Source organism: Dasypus novemcinctus, chromosome 3 (genome assembly GCF_030445035.2).
Source record: "Dasypus novemcinctus isolate mDasNov1 chromosome 3, mDasNov1.1.hap2, whole genome shotgun sequence".
NCBI classification, from domain to species: domain Eukaryota; kingdom Metazoa; phylum Chordata; class Mammalia; order Cingulata; family Dasypodidae; genus Dasypus; species Dasypus novemcinctus.
Window position 1 is genome coordinate 138,635,165 of NC_080675.1, and position 24,281 is coordinate 138,659,445.

The 24,281-nt window shown below is 40.0% G+C and overlaps 1 protein-coding gene across 11 annotated transcripts in view; it reads right to left on the reverse strand.

The window, feature by feature from the left end:
* CSNK1G1 (casein kinase 1 gamma 1) overlaps nucleotides 1–24,281 on the reverse strand; it is a 193,361-nt gene that overhangs the window by 122,240 nt on the left and 46,840 nt on the right. For 6 of the 11 annotated variants that reach the window (XM_058294328.2, XM_004466654.5, XM_012528307.4 and 3 more), the window contains exons 2-3: nucleotides 23,716–23,764; nucleotides 7,726–8,123 (exon numbers count right to left, since the gene is read on the reverse strand). In XM_058294328.2, coding sequence (XP_058150311.1) covers nucleotides 7,726–7,903 — 178 coding nt within the window. In that variant the 5' untranslated portion in view covers nucleotides 7,904–8,123; nucleotides 23,716–23,764. Of the gene's footprint in view, nucleotides 1–7,725; nucleotides 8,124–18,780; nucleotides 18,917–23,715; nucleotides 23,765–24,281 lie in introns of all 11 variants that reach the window. The other 5 variants (XR_011648439.1, XM_058294327.2, XM_058294329.2 and 2 more) reach the window with 2 other exon arrangements.

Here is a 24,281-nt window from a genome sequence, read left to right on the forward strand (position 1 = left end):
CGACAACAGAAGCGGACAAAGAAACAAGACGCAGCAAATAGACACCGAGAACAGACAAGCGGGGGGGGGGGGGGGGGGGGGGATGGGATTAAAATAAATAAAAAAATAAATGAATCTTTAAAAAAAAAAAAATTATATGCAAGCCTCTGTAGTGTAAAAGGTTACCCATAAACATAGGTACATCCCAAATGGATGTGAAAGAAATATCATCTATCCATCTATTCTTCCAACTAAGAAGATAAACACTAACAGTTTTGTAGATTAGGGATATAAATTTTCTTAATTCTGAAGGACTAGAATCATTCCTATTATAACGTTAAGATGATTCTTTCTAGGCCTGATTTCAGCAAAAGGCTTAGAACGCTTTAGAAAAAAAAATCCTCAAAATTTTCCCGTGTTTTTCAATGAATGAAAATCAAATCAAATCTGTTTCTACTCTTAATCATGTTCTCCCACCTTTTATCCATGATCATCCTCCATCAATTTTCCCTTCTCTCTTTGTGGTGGTATGAAGTTGCATGCACTCCAGAAAAACATGTTCTTAAATTTAATCCTTTCCTGAGGTGTGAATATATTAGCAAGTAGGACCTTCTTATGGAGTTACATCAGTTAAGGTGTGTCCCAACTCAATCAGGATGGGTATTAATCCTATTACTGGAGTCCTTTATAAGAGAAAGACATTCAGAAAGAGAAAGAGAGAAAGCCAAAAGAAGCAAGAAGCTGAAATGGAACCCAGAAGAGAAGAAAGAGACCAGGAGATGCTCTTATGTCTTTTGCCATGTGACAGAGGAACCAAGCATCAATGGCAGCAAGCCCCAAAATGCCAGCTTTTCGGGAGAAAGCATTGCCTTGATGATGCTTTGAATTGGACATTTTCCCAGCCTCAAAACAGTGAGCAAATAAATTTCCATCATTCAACCCAACTCAGTTGATGGTATTTGCTTAAGCAGTCTAGGAAACTAAAACACTCTTAAATCTTCAAAATTCCCCTTTCTATTGAAGCAATTATACATAGATAAACCTCCATAGAAATAATCTTTCCATAGAAAATTAGATAAAGGCCACAAAGAAGCAACTCTTAAAACAAAAAATATAAATATGTGAAAAGATCGTTTTCCCTCATCATACTGGCAAAGATGAAATATTCTCAATAATTTTCATGATTTTGTAAAGGTAAGGAAACACACGCATGCAGATTGAGAGCAAACCAAAACCATTCTTTGGAGGACAAGTTGGCAATGTATAACAAAACTGCAAATGTGCATATTCTTTGACTCAGAAAGTACATTTCCACGATTTATTGTAAGAAAATAGCCAAGTATGTAAAGAAGTACCTATAAGGATGTTAACTACCATATTATTTATAATATTAAAAAAACAAAAACTTACATGTGTATTAAGAGATTGGTTAAATTACTGTACAATATGCAGATAGTAAAAATGAAAGAGGGGAGCGGATGTGGCTCAAGCCGTTAAGCGCCTGCTTCCCACATGGGCGGTTCCGGGTTCAGTCCCCGGTGTCTCCTAAAAACAAAAAAACAAACAAACAACAAGCAAACAAACGAAAAAACCAACTCAGGGGAGCCTATGTGGCTCAGTGGCTGAGTAACGGCTTCCCACATATGAGGTCCCAGTACAATTCCTGGCCTCAGTACCTCAAAAAGAAAAAAAAAAAGAAATCTATAAATTAAAATAAGATATTCATGATACATTAAGTGATAAAAACAGGTTTACTGCACAGTTTGATTGCATTTCTAAAATACAATCTGTATAAATTTTAAAATTTTGGAAAATAAACACCTATTGGTTATCTCTGGTAACACAGTAAGTTTTGTTTTTTTAAATGTGCAACAAGAATTTTATTTTCAAAAATTTGTTTTAAGGGATTTTTTTGCTTTTGGCTTTGTTTTTTTCCTGACTGCAAATGCATGTGCTACTTTGCTTTTGGCTTATTGGTTTTTTCCTGATTGAAAACACACTTTTTTAGGAGGTACCAGGGATTGAACACAGGACTGCATACATGGGAAGCATACACTCAACCACTAAGATATAGCCGCTCCCCTGCAAATACATTTTTAAAAAAGGAAACATCTCAGAAATACATAATCAGAAGTGAAAGACCAAAAGCAATTAACTGTCTCCTTCTTATTCTCCTTAGCACCCCACCCCACCCCACTAAAAACTCTTCTCTTTTGGCTTCTTGAACTTTCTGCTCTTTAGACTCTTCTTGCAGCATCCTTTAACTGCATATTCCCTCTCCCACTTATACAAGCTCCACAAAGAATCATTTCATCATCCATGATTGTGGGTTAATTAACAACTATATGGTGATGACTTCTAAATCCATATCTTGAGTTTAAACTTCTAAATCTCAAATACACATTTCTGCATACATGCTGCAAACTCTTCAAAGTCAATATATTCATAAACTCTATCTATCTGCCCTCCCTAACACTCATCTCAGTCCCATATTTCCTGTCACCATTTAAAGACTTCTTCATTGAATTGGCCTCCCACAAGCTGACAAACTCAAGTAATTTCTGATCCTTCCTCTCAGATAACTGGTGACAACCATATCTTGCCTATATTCTACTTTCAAAATGTCACTCCAATTCATCTGTTCTTTTCAATCTCACTGCCATTTTCAGAGCTAAAAGCTGAAGCCATCTTCATTTCTGACCTGGACCATTCAGTCAAGCATTTTTTGAGTACCTTTTACAAGTCACACACAGTGAAACAAGTTAAGGATATGAAGATTAATAAAATAAAGTATTACCTCAAGCTATATCTTGAGGTAGAGAGATGGAGGAAGACAGTACAATGTGATGTGTACCACAGTCAGAGCAAATCCCATAAAACATCCACCTCTTTCTTATTTGATCTAATCTTAAAGCTACCTGAAGTATCTTTCTAGAATATAAACCAGATCATGTCACTCCTCTGTTTAAAACCCTTAATGATTCCACCCACTGCTTACAGGACAAAGTTCAAATACTTCAATACCAGGCAAATACCTCACAATCTGATCCCAACCACCTACAAGCCACTCTATTATTTTTCTTCCACTTCATGCCCTATAACCCATTCATGTGTAACTAATTGCTGCTCTGATTATATGCTGTGCAATTTCACAACACCTTGTGTTTGTACATGCAGCTGCCTCTATCTAGAGTGCCCATCCTGTTTGTGCCCAGTGCAAGTCCTGCCCTACTCTTAATCAAATGATAACCTCTTTCTGAAAGTTTCATTAAGTTTTCCCTTTAAAATAGTCTTTATACAATCTATTATAATACTTAACATGTTTTATTACAATTTTTCACTTTTTACCACTAGACTGTGGGATTCTTGACGACATAAAGTACATCTTGTTATTCTTTGTATCTTTCCCAAAATCTACCATAATAGAATATATCCAACAAATGTTTGTTAAATGGATGATGGGATAGAAACAGACTGGCAGAGAGCCAAACATACTAATCATTAAATTATTTGTTTGGTTCTCTGTCTAGACTGTAGGGATCTACCTAAAAACAAAGACTACTATCTACCAATCCCCTCCACATATACACCTGTAGGCCAAAGGAGTCCATGCTTCTATTTATATTTTCTTCCTATCAATCTAGCTACCTTTCCATTTATCTAACAAAGAACAACAGTAAACAAAACAGATAAAATTACACATCTCACTCCTAAGTTGCTTCCACTATATTTGTTAACAAGAACATGAAAACATCTATAAATATAAAGAGGCTTATATTTATGAAAAGACAATTAACGGGTAAACTAATACATAAGATCACTTCAGACACTGATAAATGCAATGAATTAAAATAAAGCCATTTGATGGGACAGAATGTGGCTAGGGGAGAAATGTACTAATTTAAATGGGGTTGGTGAGTCAGGTCTTTCTGAGAAGGTAACATAAAAGCTGGGGTCTGGAAGATGAGGAGCAAAAAGCTATGTAAAATTTAGGTAAAGAACTTTGCAGGCAGAAGTGTAAAAGCCCTGAAGTGGAAATGTACTTGAGTGTTTAAGGTACAAAAGAGATGTGTAGCTAGAGAAGGAAATGAGTTTGAAAAAAAGTAGGGACTTGTAGGGAAGCAGTTGTGGCTCAATCAGTTGGGCTCCCATCTACCATATGGGAGGCCCTGGATTCACATCCTGGGGTCTACCTGTGAAGGCAGGCTCACCTGCAGGTACCACGGAGAGCCAACTCAGCAAGGTGACACAACAACAACAAAAAAGGGAGACAAGAAAAAGAAAAACCACAGACAAGCACACAGCAAATGGACACAGAGAGCGGACAGCAAGCAAAAAGAAAAGTCGGGAGGGTGGGGGGGAGAAAGGACTTATAAATGGTGGCCATGGTGGAGGCCTACTTGCACCTGTCTTGAGTTTAAAATTTCCCCGTTAACATTAAGCAGTCTGCACAATGGTCTACTCAATAATACCAAAGCAAGAAAATGATGGAATAGGGTATACAGCCCACTCTATTGTTAGGAAGATGCCAAATGATTCTGAAAGTCCCTTTTCTGGTTTTTGCTGGGAAAAAGTCTTCCTTAATATAATGCCATAATGACATGTTTCCAGAGCTAAAAGAAACCTAGTAAGTACATAAGAATGAAACCACTTTAAAAAGGCAGGATGAGTTCTTTCAGCTGACTAAAAGGCAAGTCAAACTGAAAAGTATCCAAACTATCTTAGGTCCATGAGAGGAAATAAAACACAGTACTTTACAACTATGAAAATATTTATGAACTACCCTCCTTTTCAATGAATGGATTTTCCATTCCCACAAAAATTTAAAAGATCATATAAGGCAAGCAGACTTGGCCCAATGGATAGGGCGTCCGCCTACCACATGGGAGGTCCATGATTCAACCCCGGGCCTCCTTGACCTGTATGGAGCTGGCCCATGCACAGTGCTGATGCAGGCAAGGAGTGCTGTGCCATGCAGGGGTGTCCCCCATGTAGGGAAGCTCCACATGCAAGGAGTATGTTCCATAAGGAGAGCCACCCAGCGTGAAATAAAGTGCAGCCTGCCCAGGAATGGCGTCACACACACGGAGAAGTGAGATAACAAGACGATGCAACAAAAAGAGACAGATTTCCGTGCCGCTGATAAGGATAGACGTGGTCACAGAAGAACACACAGCGAATGGACACAGACAGCAGACAACTGCGGGGGGGGAGAAAGAAAGAAAGAAAGAAATCTTAAAAAAAAAAAAAGACCATATCATACAAATCAAGACTTAAGTGATTAAGTAAAAAAGATTTTCAGTTGTCATTGACCAAAGTTTTTTCTATCTATATAGAAATTAAACAAATTTTTGATGTTCTGAGAATGCATGTATTTATATGCATTAGAAGTTGTTTCTCAGCAGTAATTTTTTTTTTTTTTTTTTTTCCCTATTCATATCATATTTACTTAAAGTGATGTACAGAGTCTGAGACATTAGCTTTCTAACAAGGTGACATCTGTGTTTACATTATGGTGCATACTTTAGGATACACAGTTCTTTACATTTTTAGTTATCCTATGTTTTACATTATGGTTTACATTATCAGTCTGTCATCTCCTATATGTTATGGTGTAATATTACATGTTTTATATCCATCCTTGTGTACTCTCAAGAAACTCCTCTCTTACCCCCCATTTACTTTGGTTCCACACATTTAACGTCCATTTTCCCTTCCACCTTGGTGCCCTCAGTGATAGCCAACCTCCGTTTCCTGAGGAGCCACTTCCAGAGATAGATGGAATAGTGTTCAGGGCCTAACTTGCTCAACTGCCCCAATGCCCTGGGAGCCACCCTTTCTCTCGAGGGATACAGTTCCCTCTATTGGATGGCATTAGTCCTCCCCAGGATGTGGGTCCACCCCCACTCTCACTACTTGGGTTTCTACCCCATGGTGTCACCCACTCTGGCAGAATGAGCATTTAGACATTCCCCAGGAGCCCGTCCTGCATCAGACCCTCCCCTCCGAGCATTCTAAACAGGTAACCCTCTTTATTATATTTTGATATGATTTTCTCGGCATTTTACTCTCCACCAACACCTGACCCTCTCCTGGTTCGTATGCTACCCCTCCCTCCCCCCACTTTTGGGCAACGTTACCCACCCGTCCCTCCCCAGCCACCCTCAAACCCGCAAAGCCCCAAGCAAAGGCAACCCCTTGCCCCCCTTTTATCTCTTCTTTGTGTTCATACTTACCACCATCTCGTCTTAAATTCCACCCCTGCAGACATCGGCTCATATCCTTCCTCCACCCTCCGATTTCCTGCAAGCCTATCGTTCAGTCTCTTGCTTCTCAGCAGTAATTTTGTGGATGTTTTTGTCATAATCTACTTAATGCAAGTGCTTATGCGATGTTAGAATAAAGTTAATCCATTACATATATGAATATTCACAAAACTAGTTGCTAAAGCAACTCAGTAGTTGCTAGGAAGTAAAGCAGTGTGAAATTACACATCTCACTCCTATTCTCAGTTGCTTCCTCTAGTTTTGTTAACAAGAACATGAAAACATCTATAAATATAAAGAGCCTTTCATTATTCTAGTCAGGTCTTGAAATTCTAGGTCGCCAGCCTTCCACTGGTAAAAGTAAATTCATTCTAAGCATCCTAAATTCCATGCTGCACCTAATGATCTCAGGCTAATGTAACTCATGTTTTCCAGGGGTTCTCTATGGGAGATTACAGGTAAGACTTTTTCCATTTTCTTTTACAGGACTATTAGTAGTAGGCAGCGGAGGTAACAAACAATAAACATCTAATACCCCCACCTTCCCATTCCTCCAAAGGCCAAAGTCTCTTATAATGGGTCTTAATAAAAACCCAAAGTCTCAAGAGCTATGAAAAAACATACAATTTAAAAAACACTCTAGCCTAAAAAGGAACCCCTTCATATTCTCCAGGCTGATTTCCAACTTCATACATTTTAAAAGTCTTTTATTGTCTCTTCCACCTATACAAGTAGGGAAGGCCATAAGAAAGTATGTAAATGTACAATGTACCTCCTTCACAATCTGACACCTTCAAACTGGGTGATATTTCTCATGTCATCCATGAAGTAATATTTGAAATAGAAAATCCATTTCCTTATTTGTGAAATAAAATTTCACAATTTCTCCCTGGAGTTCAATTCTGATGTCGGGACTTCCAAGAAGAAATACAAACACATTATCTTTTGAATAACCTCTCTAAATAAGATGTATATTCTTATGGACTAATTCTGAGTATTATAAAAAATAATTACCCTCTTTCCTTTTCAGGAACAGAATTTGAATTAAAGCAGGATTTTATTCCTATATCAAAAAGTATGGTTCAAAAGAAAAAAGAGAAAGTATGGTTCAAGGACCAGCAGTATCAGCAACACCTGGGCATTTGTTAAAGATGCAGAATTTAGTGCTCCAGATGAAACCTACTAAAACAGAATCTGTCTTTTATGTCTATCTGTCTGTACATCTCCCTGCATCATAAAACCTCAGAGTTAGTGGAAAACTGAAACACCTATCTATCCAACACAAGGAGATGAAAATCCCCTAACAATTATAATTAATAATGACTGCAGTCCTCCACACAAATTCTTTAGTTCTCACAATAACATGTCTATGAGAAACTTTTCATAAAATTATAAACTGCTTGTCTTGAAACATACCAAAGCTCATCATAGCTATTATTATTGGTATTAGTGGAAGCCACTGACATAACCAAATCCTTACCTAATCTGAGCTCTCCGAAGTTCCCACATCCTATCTTCTTGCCAACCCTGAAGTTGGGTCCCACCATAAGAACCCCAGATGTTGAGGAGCCAGATGGTCGGGAGCAGTGTGCATTTCTTTGAGCCATGGGTTTAGTTGTCCGTTGTCTTTCATCCTTTTCCCTACTAGGATGGTCCATGATCCTACGTGATAGTCTCTGCACAATGAGTAGGTTCAATGTGTATACCTCTCTTCAGTAAAAAAGTATGTTCAAATGAACCATAGTCAGAGAAGGATAAAAAGTTCTTTTGGCACCATATTTATGTTTCTAATGTATCTCCAGAAGATGAAAAATCATTGATTAGTTCCTGTAGGGCATGTAGTCTGAAGGTCTCAAGCATAGGATGATATTTTGCAACCTAGGTGAAAATCAAGAAAACATACAGTTAAAAACTAAATTTTAAAACAAACAGAGAAAATCATCACTAATTAAAAGGGATCCTGGGAAGTGGACCTGGCCCAATGGATAGGGCATCCACCTACCACATGGGAGGTCCACGGTTTAAACCTGACCCATGGGGTGAGCTGGTCCACGTGCAGTGCTGACGTGCGCAATGAGTGCCGTGCCACACAGGGGTGTCCCCTGTGTAGGGGAGCCCCACGTGCAAGGAGTGTGCCCTGTAAGGAGAGCCGCCCAGTGTGAAAAAAAGTGCAGCCTGCCCAGGAATAGGGCTGCACACATGGAGAGCTGACGCAGCAAGATGACGCAAAAAAAAAAGAGACACAGATTTCCAGGTGCCACTGACAAGAATATAGACAGACACAGAAGAAGACACAGTGAATGGACACAGAAAGCAGAAAACTGCTGGGGGGGTGGGGGGCGGGAGGATAAGAATAAATCATTAAAAATTAAAAATTAAAAAAAACACAAGGTGGATACAATCTTAAGGACAGACACCTAAGGGTCGAAATTGCAGCAATAACACTTTAAATACCAAAATGTCCAGGTTTCAACAAAAGATAACAAAATATACAAAGAATCAGAAAGTGACAACCCAGGCAAAAGGGAAGATTAAACACTAGAAACGATCAATGAGGAAGATCAAAGTAAGGACTGATCTCAGTTTAAGATCTAGTTTAAGAACTAAAGAAAACGAAGAAAATGATAGAAAAACATGAAGAGAATATCAATACAGATATGGCAATTATGAAAAGGAATAAATTAGTAAAGACCACAATACTGGAAATTAAAAATTACCTAGACTCTGATCCCAGCTTGCTGCCCCCAGACTTGACCATCAGTGTCCTCCCGCAGCTTGCCCTGGTGTGAGATATGAAAGCCTGTGCTTAAATAACAAATCCGACTTCAATGGAGACATTCGAGCAAAGGTTGGACAACCACTATTCCAGAACAGAGAGGGAACTATGTATCATAGAGGTAACTAATAAACATACTAAAAGAATATGGCTGCACAAATACCAGAATCTGATCAGATAAAAGTTTAAAGAATGTCTTGAAACCTACAACGAACTTACAGAAACCTGCTTTTTGTATTGTGTTAAAGATTTCAGGACAAGAGAATTAAAATCTGAAGAGACTACCTGTTCAGAACATTGCTTACAGAAATACTTAAAAATGACAAAAAGAATATCCACAAGTGCTCGCTTTGGCAGCACATATACTAAGAATATCCACGAGATTTCAGGAATATCATATTCAGCAGAATGAAGCCCTGGCAGCCAAAGCAGGACTCCTTGGCCAACCACGATAGACAAGTCTTGATGGATGGACTGCAATGAAAGACTGCACTGGAAATGAGGATTCATTTAATATAACACCCTGAAAGCAGCAGCCACCACGTTAAACCACCTGTCATGGCATTTGAAAGCCACTGGAAAAACGAAATTACTGTTTTCCAAGAAAAACCAAATTAGAAGGTCTTATTGTTAAATGAAAATAATAAGATACAAAAATGTGTTTAACTTTTAAGATTCAGCAGGTTGGTCATTTGAGTAGAAAAATAAACCATTGTTCAAAATATAAAATAAAAATTACCTAGAGGGGTTCAACACCAGACTGGAGCTTACAGAAGAAGCAATCAGTGAACTTGAAGGTAAATCAATTAAAATTACCCAGTCTAAGGAGAAAAAAGAGGAAAGAACGAAAAAAAAATAAAAACAGCCTAAGGAACTGTGGGACACCATCAAACATATCAATAAATGCATTGTAGGTGTCCCAGAAGGAAAAGAGAGAAAGGAGCAGAAAGAATATTCAAAGAAATAATCACTGAAAACTCCCCAAACTTAACTAAAGACACGAAATTACTCATCTAAGAGCTCAAAGAACTCTATAAACAGGACAAATCCAAATAGACCCAAACTGTACCATGTTATAGCCATGGTGCTGGATGTGAGAGCCTGTGCTTAAGTAACAAATCCAACCTCACTGGAGACATCAAAGCAAGGTTGGACAACCACTTTTCCAGAACAGAAAATAAACTCTGCATCGTAAAGGTAACTAATAAACATAGTAAAAGAATATGGTTGCAGAAATACCAGAATCTGATCAGATAAAACAGTTTAAAGAATTTCTTGAAGCTGGCCCACACAGAGAGCTGGCTGGCCCACATGGAGAGCTGGCACACCAGGATGACGCAACAAAGGAGACACAGTGGAGGAACAATGGGAGATGCAGTAAACCAGGGAGCTGAGGTGGCTTGGGTGACTGAGTGCCTCTCTTCCACATCAAAAGGTCCCAAGATTGGTTCCCAATGCCTTCTAAAGAGAATATAAGAAGAGAAGACAAGCAGACGCACACAGCCACACGGACAATGGACACAGACTGCAGGCAGCAAGTGCAAAAATATAATGGGGGGGAGAGAGGAGGTGATAAATAAATTTTTTAAAAAATTAAATAACAATTTGTTATTGGAAACAATGGAGGAAAGAAAGGAGTGGGATGACATACTTAAAGTACTGAAAACAAAAACTGCCAACCAAGAATTCTCTATTTAGCAAGCAAAAGTTGAAGTATTTTAGTCATCACTAGACCAGTCCTACAAGAGATGCTAAAGAGAGTTCTGCAGATTGAAAGGAAAGGACGCTAGACAATTAACCAAAGACACACGAAGAAATAAAGATAAAAGAAGTCAAGCAGACACTGCCCCTGCCGCAAAACGAGCTATACACTGCCCTTACTGTAACGAGCAGATGCCACAAGCCAGCAGACACCATAGCCTGCAGGGTGCAGACATGGCTCAGGCCATGGGGCACTCGCCTGTCGTGGGAAGTCTCAGGTTCGTTTCCCAGTGCTTCCTGGAGAAAGCAAGCAAACGGAATAGACAAATGAGAGAACCATTGTGGGGAGGGGGATAAATAAAGAAAAATAAAATAAATCTTAAAAAAAAAAAAGACATCATATTAAGAAACAAACATTGCAGCAGCAGATGCTGGTAGATATCCTCCTATACTGAGCAAACAGCAGCCTGCAGAGTACAGCAGCTGTGGACTGCAGCAGTTGTAGACTGAGGGAGTTGAAGGAATCCTCTTTACCAAGAGAGAGGAGAGGAAGGGACACAACCTATAGCAAATTCAGATTTTGGCCAGTAAAAGTGGTCTGCTGCATTGGAAGGGTTCTGCGTTTCCAGGATGCTGGGTCTGGAAGACACCATAGCTACAAAAATAAAAGACATTAAGAGGGGAGGAAATGAGCCTCAAGTGGTTAAGTGCCTGCTGCCTACATACAAGTCAAAGGTTCAATCCCTGTTACCATCTAAACAAACAAACATACAAAAAACAACTGTCATTGGGGAGCAGATGTAGCTCAGTGGTTGATCCACTACTTCCCATGTAAGTCTTGGTACATAGCTAAGAAAAAAATTAAATAAAAATAATCTTTAAAAAAGATATTAAGAGGGAAGCAGCTGTGGCTCAGTCAGCTGGATTCCCATCTACCATATGGGAGGCCCTGGGTTCGCGTCCCGGGGCCTCCTTGCAGAGAGTCATCAGCCCAGGTGCCGCGGAATGCCGCCCAGCCCGCAAGTGCTGCAGAGTGCCACCCGGCCTGCAAGTGCTGCAGAGTGCCATCCGGCCAGCAAGTGCCGCGGAGAGCTGACTCAGCAAGGTGATGCAATAAAAAAGGGAGACAACCAAAAACACAGAAGAGTGCACAGTGAATGGACACAAAGAGCAAACAGCAAGCAAGCCCCAAGGGGGAGGGGAAATAAATGAAGATGAATACAGACACAGAGGAAATGCACAGCGAATGGACACAGAGAGCAGACAGCATGCAAAATGCCACAGAGGGATGAAAAAAAAGACATTAAGACACTGGGTGAGCACAAAGAAAAATTTGAAACTTGCACAGAAAATTAACAGAGCTTATGGGAATGAAATAATAAGTCAAATTAAAAATACAATAGAGGGAAGCAGATGTGGCTCAAGTGATAGGGCTTCTGCCTACCATTTGGGAAGACCCAGGTTCGATCCCTGGAGCCTCTTGGTGAAAAAGAAGAAGAGAAAGCATGCCTGTGTGGTAAACTAGTGCCCACCCAAGTGCCCACGTGGTGAGTCAGAGCCTGTGCGAGTGCCCGCGTGGTGAGCCAGTGCCCACGCAAGTGAGGCACACAAACAAGATGATGATGCATCAAAAGAGAGACAAGGGAGAGTCAAGGTGAAGCACAACAGAAACCAGTAATAGGTTGGCGCAATTGACAGGGAACCTCTCTCCATATCAGAGGTCCCTAGGATCGAATCCTGGTGAATCCTAGAGGAGAGAAAATGAGAAGAGAAGACAACACATACAGCAAAAACAGCAGAGCAGGAGGAGGGTAAGGGGGGGAAATAAATATATCTTTTTTAAAAAAAATTCAGGGAAGAGGATGTGGCTCAACTAATACAGCATCTGCCTACCATATAAGAGTTCCAGGGTTTGGTACCCAAGGCCTTTTGACCTGTGTGGTCAGCTGGTCCACACGCAGTGCTGCTGCACACAAGGAGAGCTGTGCCATGCAGGAGTGCTCCCTGTATAGCAGTGCCCCACACTCAAAGAGTGTGCCCCGAAGGAGAGCTGCCCCGTGCAAAAAAAGCGCAGCCTGTCCAGGAGTGGCACCACACACCAGAGAGAACTGATGCAGCAAGATGTTGCAACAAAAAGAGACACAGATTCCTGATGCCACCTGACAAAAATGCAAGCAGACACAGAAGAACACACAGTGAATGGACACAGAGAGCAGACAACAGTGGTGGGAGGGGAGAGAAATAAATAAAATAAATCTTAAAAAAAACAACAACAATAGAGGCATACAACAACATATTTGAAATCATGGAAGAAAGAACCAGGGACATAGAAGACAGAACAGCTGATACTAAAAAGAGAGGAAATAGAGTGAAAAAGAGAGATCAGAGGGAAAAAAGAATGGAAAAATTTTCCCTTAGAGGCAACAGGGAGCTGTAGATAATTTGCCTTCTTAAACACCTTCCCAATGGCCCTGGAATAGTGGTTGAGGTGGCAAAGGGAGGGTGTGTATGGCCAAGGGAGGAGAACTACTTCTGAGAAAGCTTGTTTGCTAGGCTTGACCCACCCTCAGGATATTGTTTCTGTACTGCCTGACAGGGTGGGGTTACAGTGAATTCATTCCCCACTAGCATCTGTCATCTAAGCTTAGAGGTCTTCAAAAGATCGCCATCTGCTGGCAGACCAGAAAAGTGCTCAAAAAGGGAAAAATAATAAATAAGAGGCAATCAGGTGCCTTTACTGTCCCCCTCTCCAAGGCCCTTGGAAACTGGACTGCACCACATTACTGAGTCCTTAGCCCTGGTTTGAGCAGTTAAAAAGAGGCAATCCTAACTATCTAGAACAAACTGAACCAAGAGTCAAGGAACAGTGGTAGCACACAGCTACATAACAGTAAATCTGTAGGAAAGAGAAACTGAACATCAGAGTAAACTCAGCATCAGAATCAGATTCCTAGACGTCACCAAAAAATTACAAGCCATACTAAAAAACAAGAAAAAGAAAAAGGAAGATATGACTCAGGTAAAGGAAAAAATCAAAGCTCCAGATGACACATAAAATTTGAAACAACTCATCAATAAGATTCATACAAATCTCCTAAATCAAATCATGGAGTTGAAGGACAACATTGCTAAAGGAAGAAAAGATATTAAGTACTAAGTAAGCACAAAGAAAAAGTTGAAAGCTTGGATAGAAAAATAACAGAGCTTAAAGGAATGAAAGAAATAATTGAGATTAAAAATACAACAGAGCCATACAAAAGCAGATTTGAAATCATGGAAGAAAATATCAGTAATGTAGAAGACAGAACAGATGAAACTGAAAAGAAAAGAGAGAAGAATGGGAAAAAAAAAAAAAGGGCAGGGGCACAGGGAGTTGAGAGTCATATCCCACCCTGGGGGGAAGGTAATGCATTTATATACTGAGTTTGGTTTAGACATAGGCCACATTTGAGCAACATGGAAGCTCTCAGGAGGTAACTCTTAGGCCCCCTACAAATCTAGGCTAAGATGCAAATTCAAGAGCAGAAGGCTGGTGGCGGACTTGGCCCAGTGGTTAGGGTGTCCGTCTAACACACGGGAGGTCCACGGTTCAAACCCCAGGCCTCCTTGACTAGGGGAGCCCCACGCGCAAGGAGTGAGCCCTGTAAGGAGAGCCGCCCAGTGTGAAACAAAGTGCAGCCATTCCAGGAATGGTGCTGCACACACGGAGAGCTGACACAAGATGACGCAACAACAACAAAAAAGAAACACAGATTCCCGTGCCACTGACAACAACAGAGGCGGACAAAGAAGACGCAACAAATAGACACAGAACAAACAACTGAGGTGGGGGGAAAGAGTAGAGAAATAAATAAATAAATCTTTAAAAAAAAAAGAATATGATGACACATGGGAAAATTACAACTAATATAACTTATGGACATAGTTAATAGTAATATTGCATATTTCTGCAGCAATGGCAAAAAGAATATTGTATCAACTCTAAAGAGTGGTAAAGATACCCCACATAAGGGGATATAAAGGTGTATGTGATTTTTCCTTTTGGAATATAAAAACATGCTAAAATTGCCTGAAGTGATGCCAGCACAACTTCGTGATGAAAATGAGTGTCCACACAGAATGGACTGTACAAGGCATGGGATTGTGTAACACAGGGAATCCAGTGGTGGAAGATGGACTGTGGTTGACAGCATAAATATGATAACATTTTCTCATGAATAATAACAACAAATAATAATAATATAAGCTGTTAATGATTGTCTGCGTCAGGGGAAAATATACCAAATGTAAGATATGGGCTATAGTTAGTAGTAGCATTTTGACAATACTCTCACAGTTTGGAACAAATGTTTCATAACAATGCGAGGTTTTAGTGTGGGGGGTGTTGCATGGGAGGCTTGCATGATGATATGCAAGCTGTTTGTAAAAGTTCGCAACTTTTACTATATACTTATTGTTTATGTATATTCGTGTATGAACGATATACTTCAATAAGATTTTGCTTAAAAAAGAGAACCCACAACTCAACAATAAAAAGACAAATGACCTGATCAAAAAAATGGGTGAGACACGAATAGATATTTTTGAAAAGAAATACAAATAGCAAAAAAAACACATGAAAAAATGTGAAACATCACTATTTGGGAAACGCAAACTGAAGCTACAATGAGATATCATTTCATACCTAAAACGGCCACTATTAAACAAACAGAAAACTACAAGTGTTGGAGAGGATTTGGAGAGACAGGAACACTTATTTACTGTTGGTGGGAATGTAGAATAGTATAGCCACTATAGAATTCTGTTTGGTGGTTCTTAAGGAAGTTAGATATAGATCTACCATGTAACCTGACAATATCACAACTAGATATATACCCAGAAGAACTGAGAGAGGTGAAATCAACAGACATTTGCAAAATGATGTTCATAATGACATTATTTAGAACTGCCCAAAGATAGAAACAACCCAGGTGTCCATCAGTAGAAGAATGGATAAACAAACTATGGTATGAACACATAATGGAATATAATTAAGCTGTAAGAAGGAAGTTGTGAAGTGTATGACAAAACAATGATGATGGGCATGTCCCATTCAAAAAAATACAAGGAATATCTACAACTGCAAGAAAAACAATTCCTTCAGTTTGCCACACAATATATAAGTCCTCTCTCAGTGGATATCATCCCAAATTCCTCAAGATTGAAGAACATGAACATAAGAGGGGAGTATAACCAAAGACCAAAGATTTGTTGTTGTTGTAGTTATTATAATATTGTGTTAACAGAAGAGCTTATAACATTCATATAAAGGTAGTGGTTTCCAGGGGTTCAGGAGGGAGGGGGAAGGGATCAATAAGTGGAGCACAGGGTATTTTTAGGGAAGTGAAATTTTTCTGTATGATAAGCCAGTGACAAAAACATGACATTTGTCAAAACCTATAAACTGTAAAGCACAAAGTGTAAACCATAATGTAAATTATAGACTTTGGTTAGTAACAATGCTTCCGTGTTGGTTTATCAAGTGTAACAAATGTACCACACTATTGTAATATGGTAATAATACGGGAAATTATGTGTGTGGATGTGTGGATGTGTGTGGCAGGGGAATTATACAGGAATTCCCTATACTTTCAGTGTGATTTTTCTGTAAATCTCCGACTGTGGCAGTTCGATATTATTTATGAATCCCCCAAAAAGGGAAAAATTATGTTTGTAAACTGTTCCTCTGGGTGTGATGCCTTTGTTGTATTAAATTCAAAGGTTTTAAAAAATACTTGATAAAAGATTAGGGCTTTCATTCAACCACATCAGTAGGGTGTGACTCAGGATTGAGTTCCAGCCCCCTTAGTGGGTTGATAAAAATGAACACTTACACAGGGAGAGAGAGCACTCCATAAACGCCAGAGGACAGAAGGCTCAAACAGCTAAAGTCCGGGAAGAGATGAGCCATTTGCATGATTTTCTGCAGCTGAAGAACAGAGCAGCTGAGCAGCTGATAAGGCCTGGAAAGAAACAAGCCCTATGCCCAACTGATACAGGAAGCCCGGAGGGACTAGCCCTATGCCAGCTTACAGCTGAGACAGGAAGAAGCTGGGCCCACAGAGCCTTAAAAGGAAGAAGTAAGGAGAGACCAGGCAGAGATCACCTGCCATCTTGCTTCAACTTGGGGCAAAAGACTTTGATGAGAAAGCAGCCTTGAGCTGGACTCTTTAGGGCCTTGAAACTGTAAGCTTTTACCCCAAATAAATACCCTTTATAAAAGCCAACAGATTCCTAGTACTTTGCATCAGCACTCCTTTGGCTGATTAATGTAACACTTCCCTAAAAATAAAGTTTTTTCATTAAAAAAAAAAAAAACACTACATATTGACATGTGGCTTCCACACTGATAATCATTAAAAAGATGTGTTTTTCTGAATTCAGGAAACCATATATCTTTATTTACAATATATATTCTATTAAGAAAGAAAAATCAGGGTGATGTAAGAGATCAGCAATTTCTGGATTTCCTAGATAAACATTACAAATTTATATTTCTCCTCATTCTTTGTTTCTCTTATTTCCAATGTATTGAATATCCTCTTATACTTGTCTTTTAAAACTTTGGAAAAAAAAGAAAATAAAACCTAAAATGTTTTATTTAGATAGTTCCATCTTAATTTATGGGAGTGTATCTTTATGTGAGAGACCGGCAAGTACACTTTCTTCCCTTTAGTATAAATTGTCTTATGCTTGTGTCTTACACCAAGACAATTTGTGACCATTCAACTAACTCCCAAATTTTCATAAATTAACACGAGTATAATAATCACATTTGTAAACTTTGAAAAATTATACTACCTTGACAACTTCATTTCCTATTTTTCATTTCTGTTCACTCTATCTAACAGATGGAGGCTCTTTTTATAATGCTTATTATTGGCTTTCTCCATTACACTTAAACTCCTGTAACATTAGGTGGAATAATCACACACAGCCCCCGTTACTCATATAAACCTGCACACATGTATGAGAACACTCAGTACCTGCCAGGTAAGAAACCTGGAGAAGAACAAAAATTTTGTTCAGCTAGGAAAAGCATGCCTGTAATACCTGCTTGTGGAACAGAATAATCACTTTTACACCGATTAATATGACAAAGAAACACGTGTCTAATCTATAACTATAAAAGATGAATAATATTCAATACTACTTTAGGTGGCATCTCGTCTAAAAAAATCAAACTAATTGAATAATCCAAACTTTTTAAAATACAAATTTAAAATTCATATTTATCACCAACCACTGTTCAAAACTATTTCCTGGTTCCTAGTTATAAACTCTTTAGCATGTCATTTGAGATCTTCAACACCAACTCCCTATTTAAACTCATGTATTGAAAAGCTACTACATGAACATAATGAATATCCATATCTTAACCCATATTCCTACAACAGCCTCCTAATTATTTTCTCAGCATTTAAGACCTAATTCAGGGAAGCAGATGTGGCTCAACTGATAAGGCCTCCGCCTACCATATGGGAGGACCCAGGTTCAATCCCTGGGACCTCCCGGTGAAAAAGAAGAAAAAGCGTGCCTGTGTGGTGAGCCAGTTCCCATGTGGTGAGTCGAGTGCCCACATGAGTACCCATGTGGTGAGCCAGTGCCTGCGCAAGTGAGTCATGCAGCAAGACTATGACGCAACAAAAGAGAGAAGAAGGGGAGAGTCAAAGTGAAGTGCAGCAGAGACCAGGAACTGAGGTGGCACAATTGACAGGGAACCTCTCTCCACATCAGAGGTTCCCAGGATCGAATCCCTCTGAATCCTAGAGGAGAAAGAAGAGAAGAGAAGACAGGAGAGAAATAGATACAGACGATCACACAGTGAATGGACACAGACAGCAAAAACAGTGGGGGGGTGGGGGGGAGGAGGGGGCGAGGGGGGAATAAATAAATCTTAAAAAAAAAAACAAAAACTAATTCATATCCTATATCTTTTATCTTTTGTGAAACCTTTTATACTCAATTCATCATTAATACTTGAAGCACCACTGTCTACAACACTCATTTGCCACCTACCATGTACCAGATTATATTGAGATGATATTCAATTTCATTATAAGCCTTTGAGGTTAGCGATGTTGTTACATCTCCTGTAGTTTCTTGCCATAGTTGGTATTTAATAAATATTGAGCAATAATTATGATGGTCTTACCTAATTGACAGAAAACAGATTCCCAGTTACCTAATTAAACATTTATAAAGTAATAAAAGTAAATAGAATCCTAATTAACACTAAAAACTCCTAGAATTGATCTAAAGGAAGAAAGTATTATAAATTTAAATTCATTAGTGTTAAGATCTAGGTTAGCTAGGATTTCTATTTGACAAGGATACTGAATGGTTTATTTATAGTCATAAAAGCAAAAGAACAAATATTTAAAGAATAGAGAATTAACAGCTGTGAATCCATCTGTGAAGAAAATAAAGCACTGATTTACTGTCTATTTCTGATTCAAATGACCAAAAAGCACATGAAAAGATGTTCAACATGGTAAGCCATTAAGAAATGCAAATCAAAACCACAATGAGGGAAACGGACTTGGCCCAGCGGATAGGGCGTCCGTCTACCACATGGGAGGTCTGCGGTTCAAACCCCGGGCCTCCTTGACCTGGGTGGAGCTGGCCCACGGGCAGTGCTGATGCGCGCAAGGAGTGCCGTGCCATGCAGGGGTGTCCCCCGTGTAGGGGAGCCCCACGCGCAAGGAGTGCGCCCCGTAAGGAGAGCCGCCCAGCGCAAAAGAAAGTGCAGCCTGCCCAGGAATGGCACCACACACACGGAGAGCTGACACACAAGATGATGCAACAAAAAGAAAACACAGATTCCTGGTGCCACTGATAAGGATAGAAGCGGTCACAGAAGAACACACAGAGAATGGACACAGAGAGCAGACAACTCAGGGTGGGGGGGAAGGGGAGAGAAATTAAAAACAAAAACAAAAAAAACTACAAAGAGATATCATTTCACATCCATCAGAATGGCAACTATTAAAAAGACAGAGGCAAGCAGATGTGGCTCAACTGATAGAGCATCCACCTACCATATAGGCAGTCCAGGATTCGAACCCAGGGTCTCCTGGCCCATGTGGTGAGCTGGCCCACGTGGGGTGCTGCCGCATGCGAGAAGTGCCATGCCATGCAGGGGCACCCCCCAGTATAGAGAAACCCCATGTGCAGGGAGTGCACCCCACAAGGAGAGTCACCCTATGTGAAAGGAGCACAGCCCGCCCAGGAGTGGCACTGCACACATGGAGAGCTGACGCAGCAAGATGACATAACAGAAGGAGACACAGATTCCCAGTGCCGCTGAGAATGCTAGCAGACACAGAGGAACACAAAGCAAATGGACACATGAGAACAGACAAGGGGGGGGAGGGGAGGAAGGAAGAGAAAGAAATTTTAAAATAAATAAATGAATACTTATTCACTGTTGGTGGGAATGCAGAATGGTACAGTCACTGCAGAGGACTGTTTGGCAGTTCCTAAGGAAGTTAAATATAGATTTGTCACGTAACACTGTAATACCACTACTGGGTGTATACCCAGAAGAACTGAGAACAGTGATACGAATATATATCTGAACACTGATGTTCACAGTAGTGTTATTTACGATTTCCAAAAGGTGGAAACAACCCAGGTGTTCATCAACCGATGAATGGATAAACAAACTAGTATAGTAACATAACCGAATATTATGCAGCTGTAAGAAGAAATGAAGTTGTAAAGCATATAACAACACGGATCAACCTGGAGGACATTACATTGAGTGAAGCAAGCCAGACACAAAAGGACAAATACAATATGATTGTGTTACTATGAACTAAATATATTGTGCAACATATTGTATGATTCCATTTATATAAAATGTAAATATAAATCAATTTATAAAGATGAAATTTGATTATTGGTTAGTTAGGACCAGGAAGGCATGCTAAGGGTTATGGAGTTTTTCTTTTTCGAGTAATGAAATAATTCTAAAATTCTTTGTGATGATGAATGGACACTGTAATTATATTAAAAGCCACTGATTGTACACTTTGGACAAACTGTACGGTATGTGACTATCTCAATAAAACTGCTTAATAATTAAATAAATAATTGTGTAATAATAGCCAGAAATAGCAGCTACGTACAGCAGGGGTAACAGAGACTGAGAAGTGAAGAATTTTCTTGTTTGTCTTGTTTTTTATTATTATTATTGAAGTAATGAAAATGCTCTAATAATGACTAAAGTGATGAATGCACAACTGTGATTATATCAAATACCACTGATTGTACATTACAGATGAAATGCATGCTTTAGAAATATATATCAATAAAAATGATTTGTATAAAAAAAAAAGAGAGACAATGACAATTAAAAAGGCCCTAAAGGGAATCATCAAGGCAGAAGAAAAATTTGGAATACAGAATGTTTTATATTGAGAAATGTTAAAATTTTAAAATTTTATAACTACTCAAAATGGATGCCTAAGTGAATAACTGATCAAGAAGCATGATGTGGGAAACAGACTTTGGCCCAGTGGTTAGGGCGTCCGTCTACCACATGGGAGGTCCGCAGTTCAAGCCCCGGGCCTCCTTGACCCGTGTGGAGCTGGCCCATGCGCAGTGCTGATGCGCGCAAGGAGTGCAGTGCCACACAGGGGCGTCCCCCGCGTAGGGGAGCCCCACGCGCAAGGAGTGCACCCATAAGGAGAGCTGCCCAGCGCAAAGGAGGGAGCAGCCTGCCGAGGAATGGTGCCGCCCACACTTCCCGTGCCGCTGACGACAACAGAAGCGGACAAAGAAACAAGACGCAGCAAAAAGACACAGAAAAACAAACAACCGGGGGGAGGGGAGGGGAATTAAATAAATAAAAATAAATCTTAAAAAAAAAAAAAGAGGGCATTAGGGGAAGTGGACTTGGCCCAATGGATAGGGCGTCCGCCTACCACATGGGAGGTCTGCGGGCCTCCTTGACCCATGTGGAGCTGGCCCGTGCATAGTGCTGATGCGTGCAAGGAGTGCCCTGCCACGCAAGGGTGTCCCCCACGTAGGGGAGCCCCATGCGCAAGGAGTGTGCCCCGTAAGGAGACCTGCCCAGAGCAAAAGAAAGCGCAGCCTGCCCAAGAATGGAGCCACACACACAGAGAGCTGACACAGCAAGATGATGCAACAAAAAGAAACACAGATTCCCAGTGCCACTGATAAGGATAGAAGTGGTCACAGAAGAACACACAGCAAATGGACAGAGAGAGCAGACAACTGGGGTGGGGGAAAGGGGAGAGAAATAATTAAATATACAAATCTTTAAAAAAAAAAGAAGAGGGTATTAGAAGGTGAAAACTAATGACCCACAGACTAGTATTCTTTTAAATCCAAATTTGAATGTTCTTAATTGGGAGCTTCTCCGGCATTATCAATATTTAGCCCCTATGCACTTTTAGAGGCTATGCAAAAACAACTTATTTAGCAAATGCACAAAGTTGGTGAGGTAGAAGACCGAGGCTAGACATCTGCTATTTTATTCTTAATATTGCCACCAATTTGCTTCTCTCCATTTGAGTCACCTTCTCCAATGGGAAAAGGGATATACTTGAAACTGTATCTTTTCACTGGAAGAGAAAAAGAGTTTAAAGAACTATTAAAAAAAAAAAAAGGTAGATATACACACACCTTTCATAAATATTATTTCTGCATAAATGAACCATAAGCATTTACTGAAGGATCTGGCATAATTTGCAAAAGATATCTAAAAGAAAATTTACAAGCACCTATATTTATTCAAAGTAGAGTTTCAATTCAATCAACATATATTTAGCAAGTGCCTCCTATGTGCCTAAAACTGAGCTAGTTACTGGGGATAGAACAGTGAACTCAACATATATAGTTCCTATGTTCACACAGCTCAGAGTCTAGACGGGGCATAACATACAAACAAATGTGAAGAAAAAAAAAGAACTACAACCTGTGACCATCCTAAAAGAAAACAAAGACCTGCTGAATAAAGATTATAGGGAAAGGCTGAAGGGAGAGTTTTAGATAAAGGGTGGTTAAGGTTTTTTTATTATAAGTCATATTATTTTTTTTTTAAAGAGTTATTTTATTTATTTCTCTCCCCTTCCCACCCACCGTTGTCTGCTCTCTGTGTTCACTTGCTGTGTGTTCTTTTGTGTCTGCTTGCACCCTTGGTGGCACCGGAAAACTGCGTTTCTTTTTTGTTGTGTCATCTTGCTGCATCAGCTCTCCATATGTTCGGCACCACTCCTGGGCGGGCTGCGCTTTTTTTCATGAGAGGCAGCTCTCCTTGCAGGGCATACTCCTTACGTGGGGGGTACCCCCACGCAGGGGCGCCCCTGCATGGCACGGCACCCCTTGCACGCGGCAGCTCTGTGAGTGGGCCAGCTCACCACATGGGTCAGGAGGCCCTGGGTATTGAACCCTGTACCATTCCATATGGTAGGCGGGAGCTCTATCAGTTGAGCCACATCCGTTTCCCTATAAGTCATATTAATAAATTGTCCTGAAGGGTGAGAAGGAGACAACTCTGTCAAGAGCTAGGGACATAGTCTCCAGACAAAGCGGTCAGCCTATAAAGAAAGGATCTTGGTGAAAGACTACTGAGACTGGGGATTATAATGCACAAGGAGAAGAGGCAGCAGGAATCCATCACTCAGGATTTTACAGGCCATTGATATTGCAAGAAGAAGCCATTTAAGCACTGAAAGCAGGGAGTGACATTTCTATATTTAAAGGCTTTAAGCATATAAAAAATATTTAATTTTTTAAAGATTGACTGACCTATTTAGTAGAGTTAACCTAGACTTATATACCTTAGAAGACAATTATTCCTTTCTAGAGAGGTTAAGATCATTGCCTAGATCACTCAGCCAATCTAGCCAGGAGTCCAAAGCCTGAGTTCTCTCCCATCTACCACCCTTACCAAGGACCCTGCTTGCCCACTCACTTACTCACCCATTCAGTCCCATTGAGTCAAAAGTGAACTGGCCTCACAACTGTCCTCCTGAAACAATAAAAACAAATGTGTGGTGATTTTTAAATGTCCACAAATCCTTTGCAAGGGAGCATAATTCTCCTTCCTTGAGGGAGAATTTCTAAGTGTATGGCCTTCATAACTTAAATGCTATCTACACTTATGACCAGTGTGTGGCAAAATTTCCCTCTGGGATCTCAATGTGCCTGAGTTTTTTTAAACAGCTTTAATGAGATATAGATATAATTTACTTATCATAAAATTCATTTATTTAGAGCACATCACACTGTTTTTGTTTTTTGTATGCCCCTCCCTTGTGGCTTTTTATGTGCTGTCTGCTCTCTGTGTCCATTCGCTGTGCGTTCCTCTGTGTCTGTATTTATTTTATATTGTTTCCCTCCCCCGCTTGCAGCTTGCTTGCTGTCTGCTCTCTATGTCCATTTGCTGTGCACTCTGTTTTTGCTTGTCTCCCCTTTTGGTTGCATCACCTTGCTGAGTCAGGTGGTGCTCCATGGCATGCGGGCGAGCCTGCCTTCACAAGGAGGCC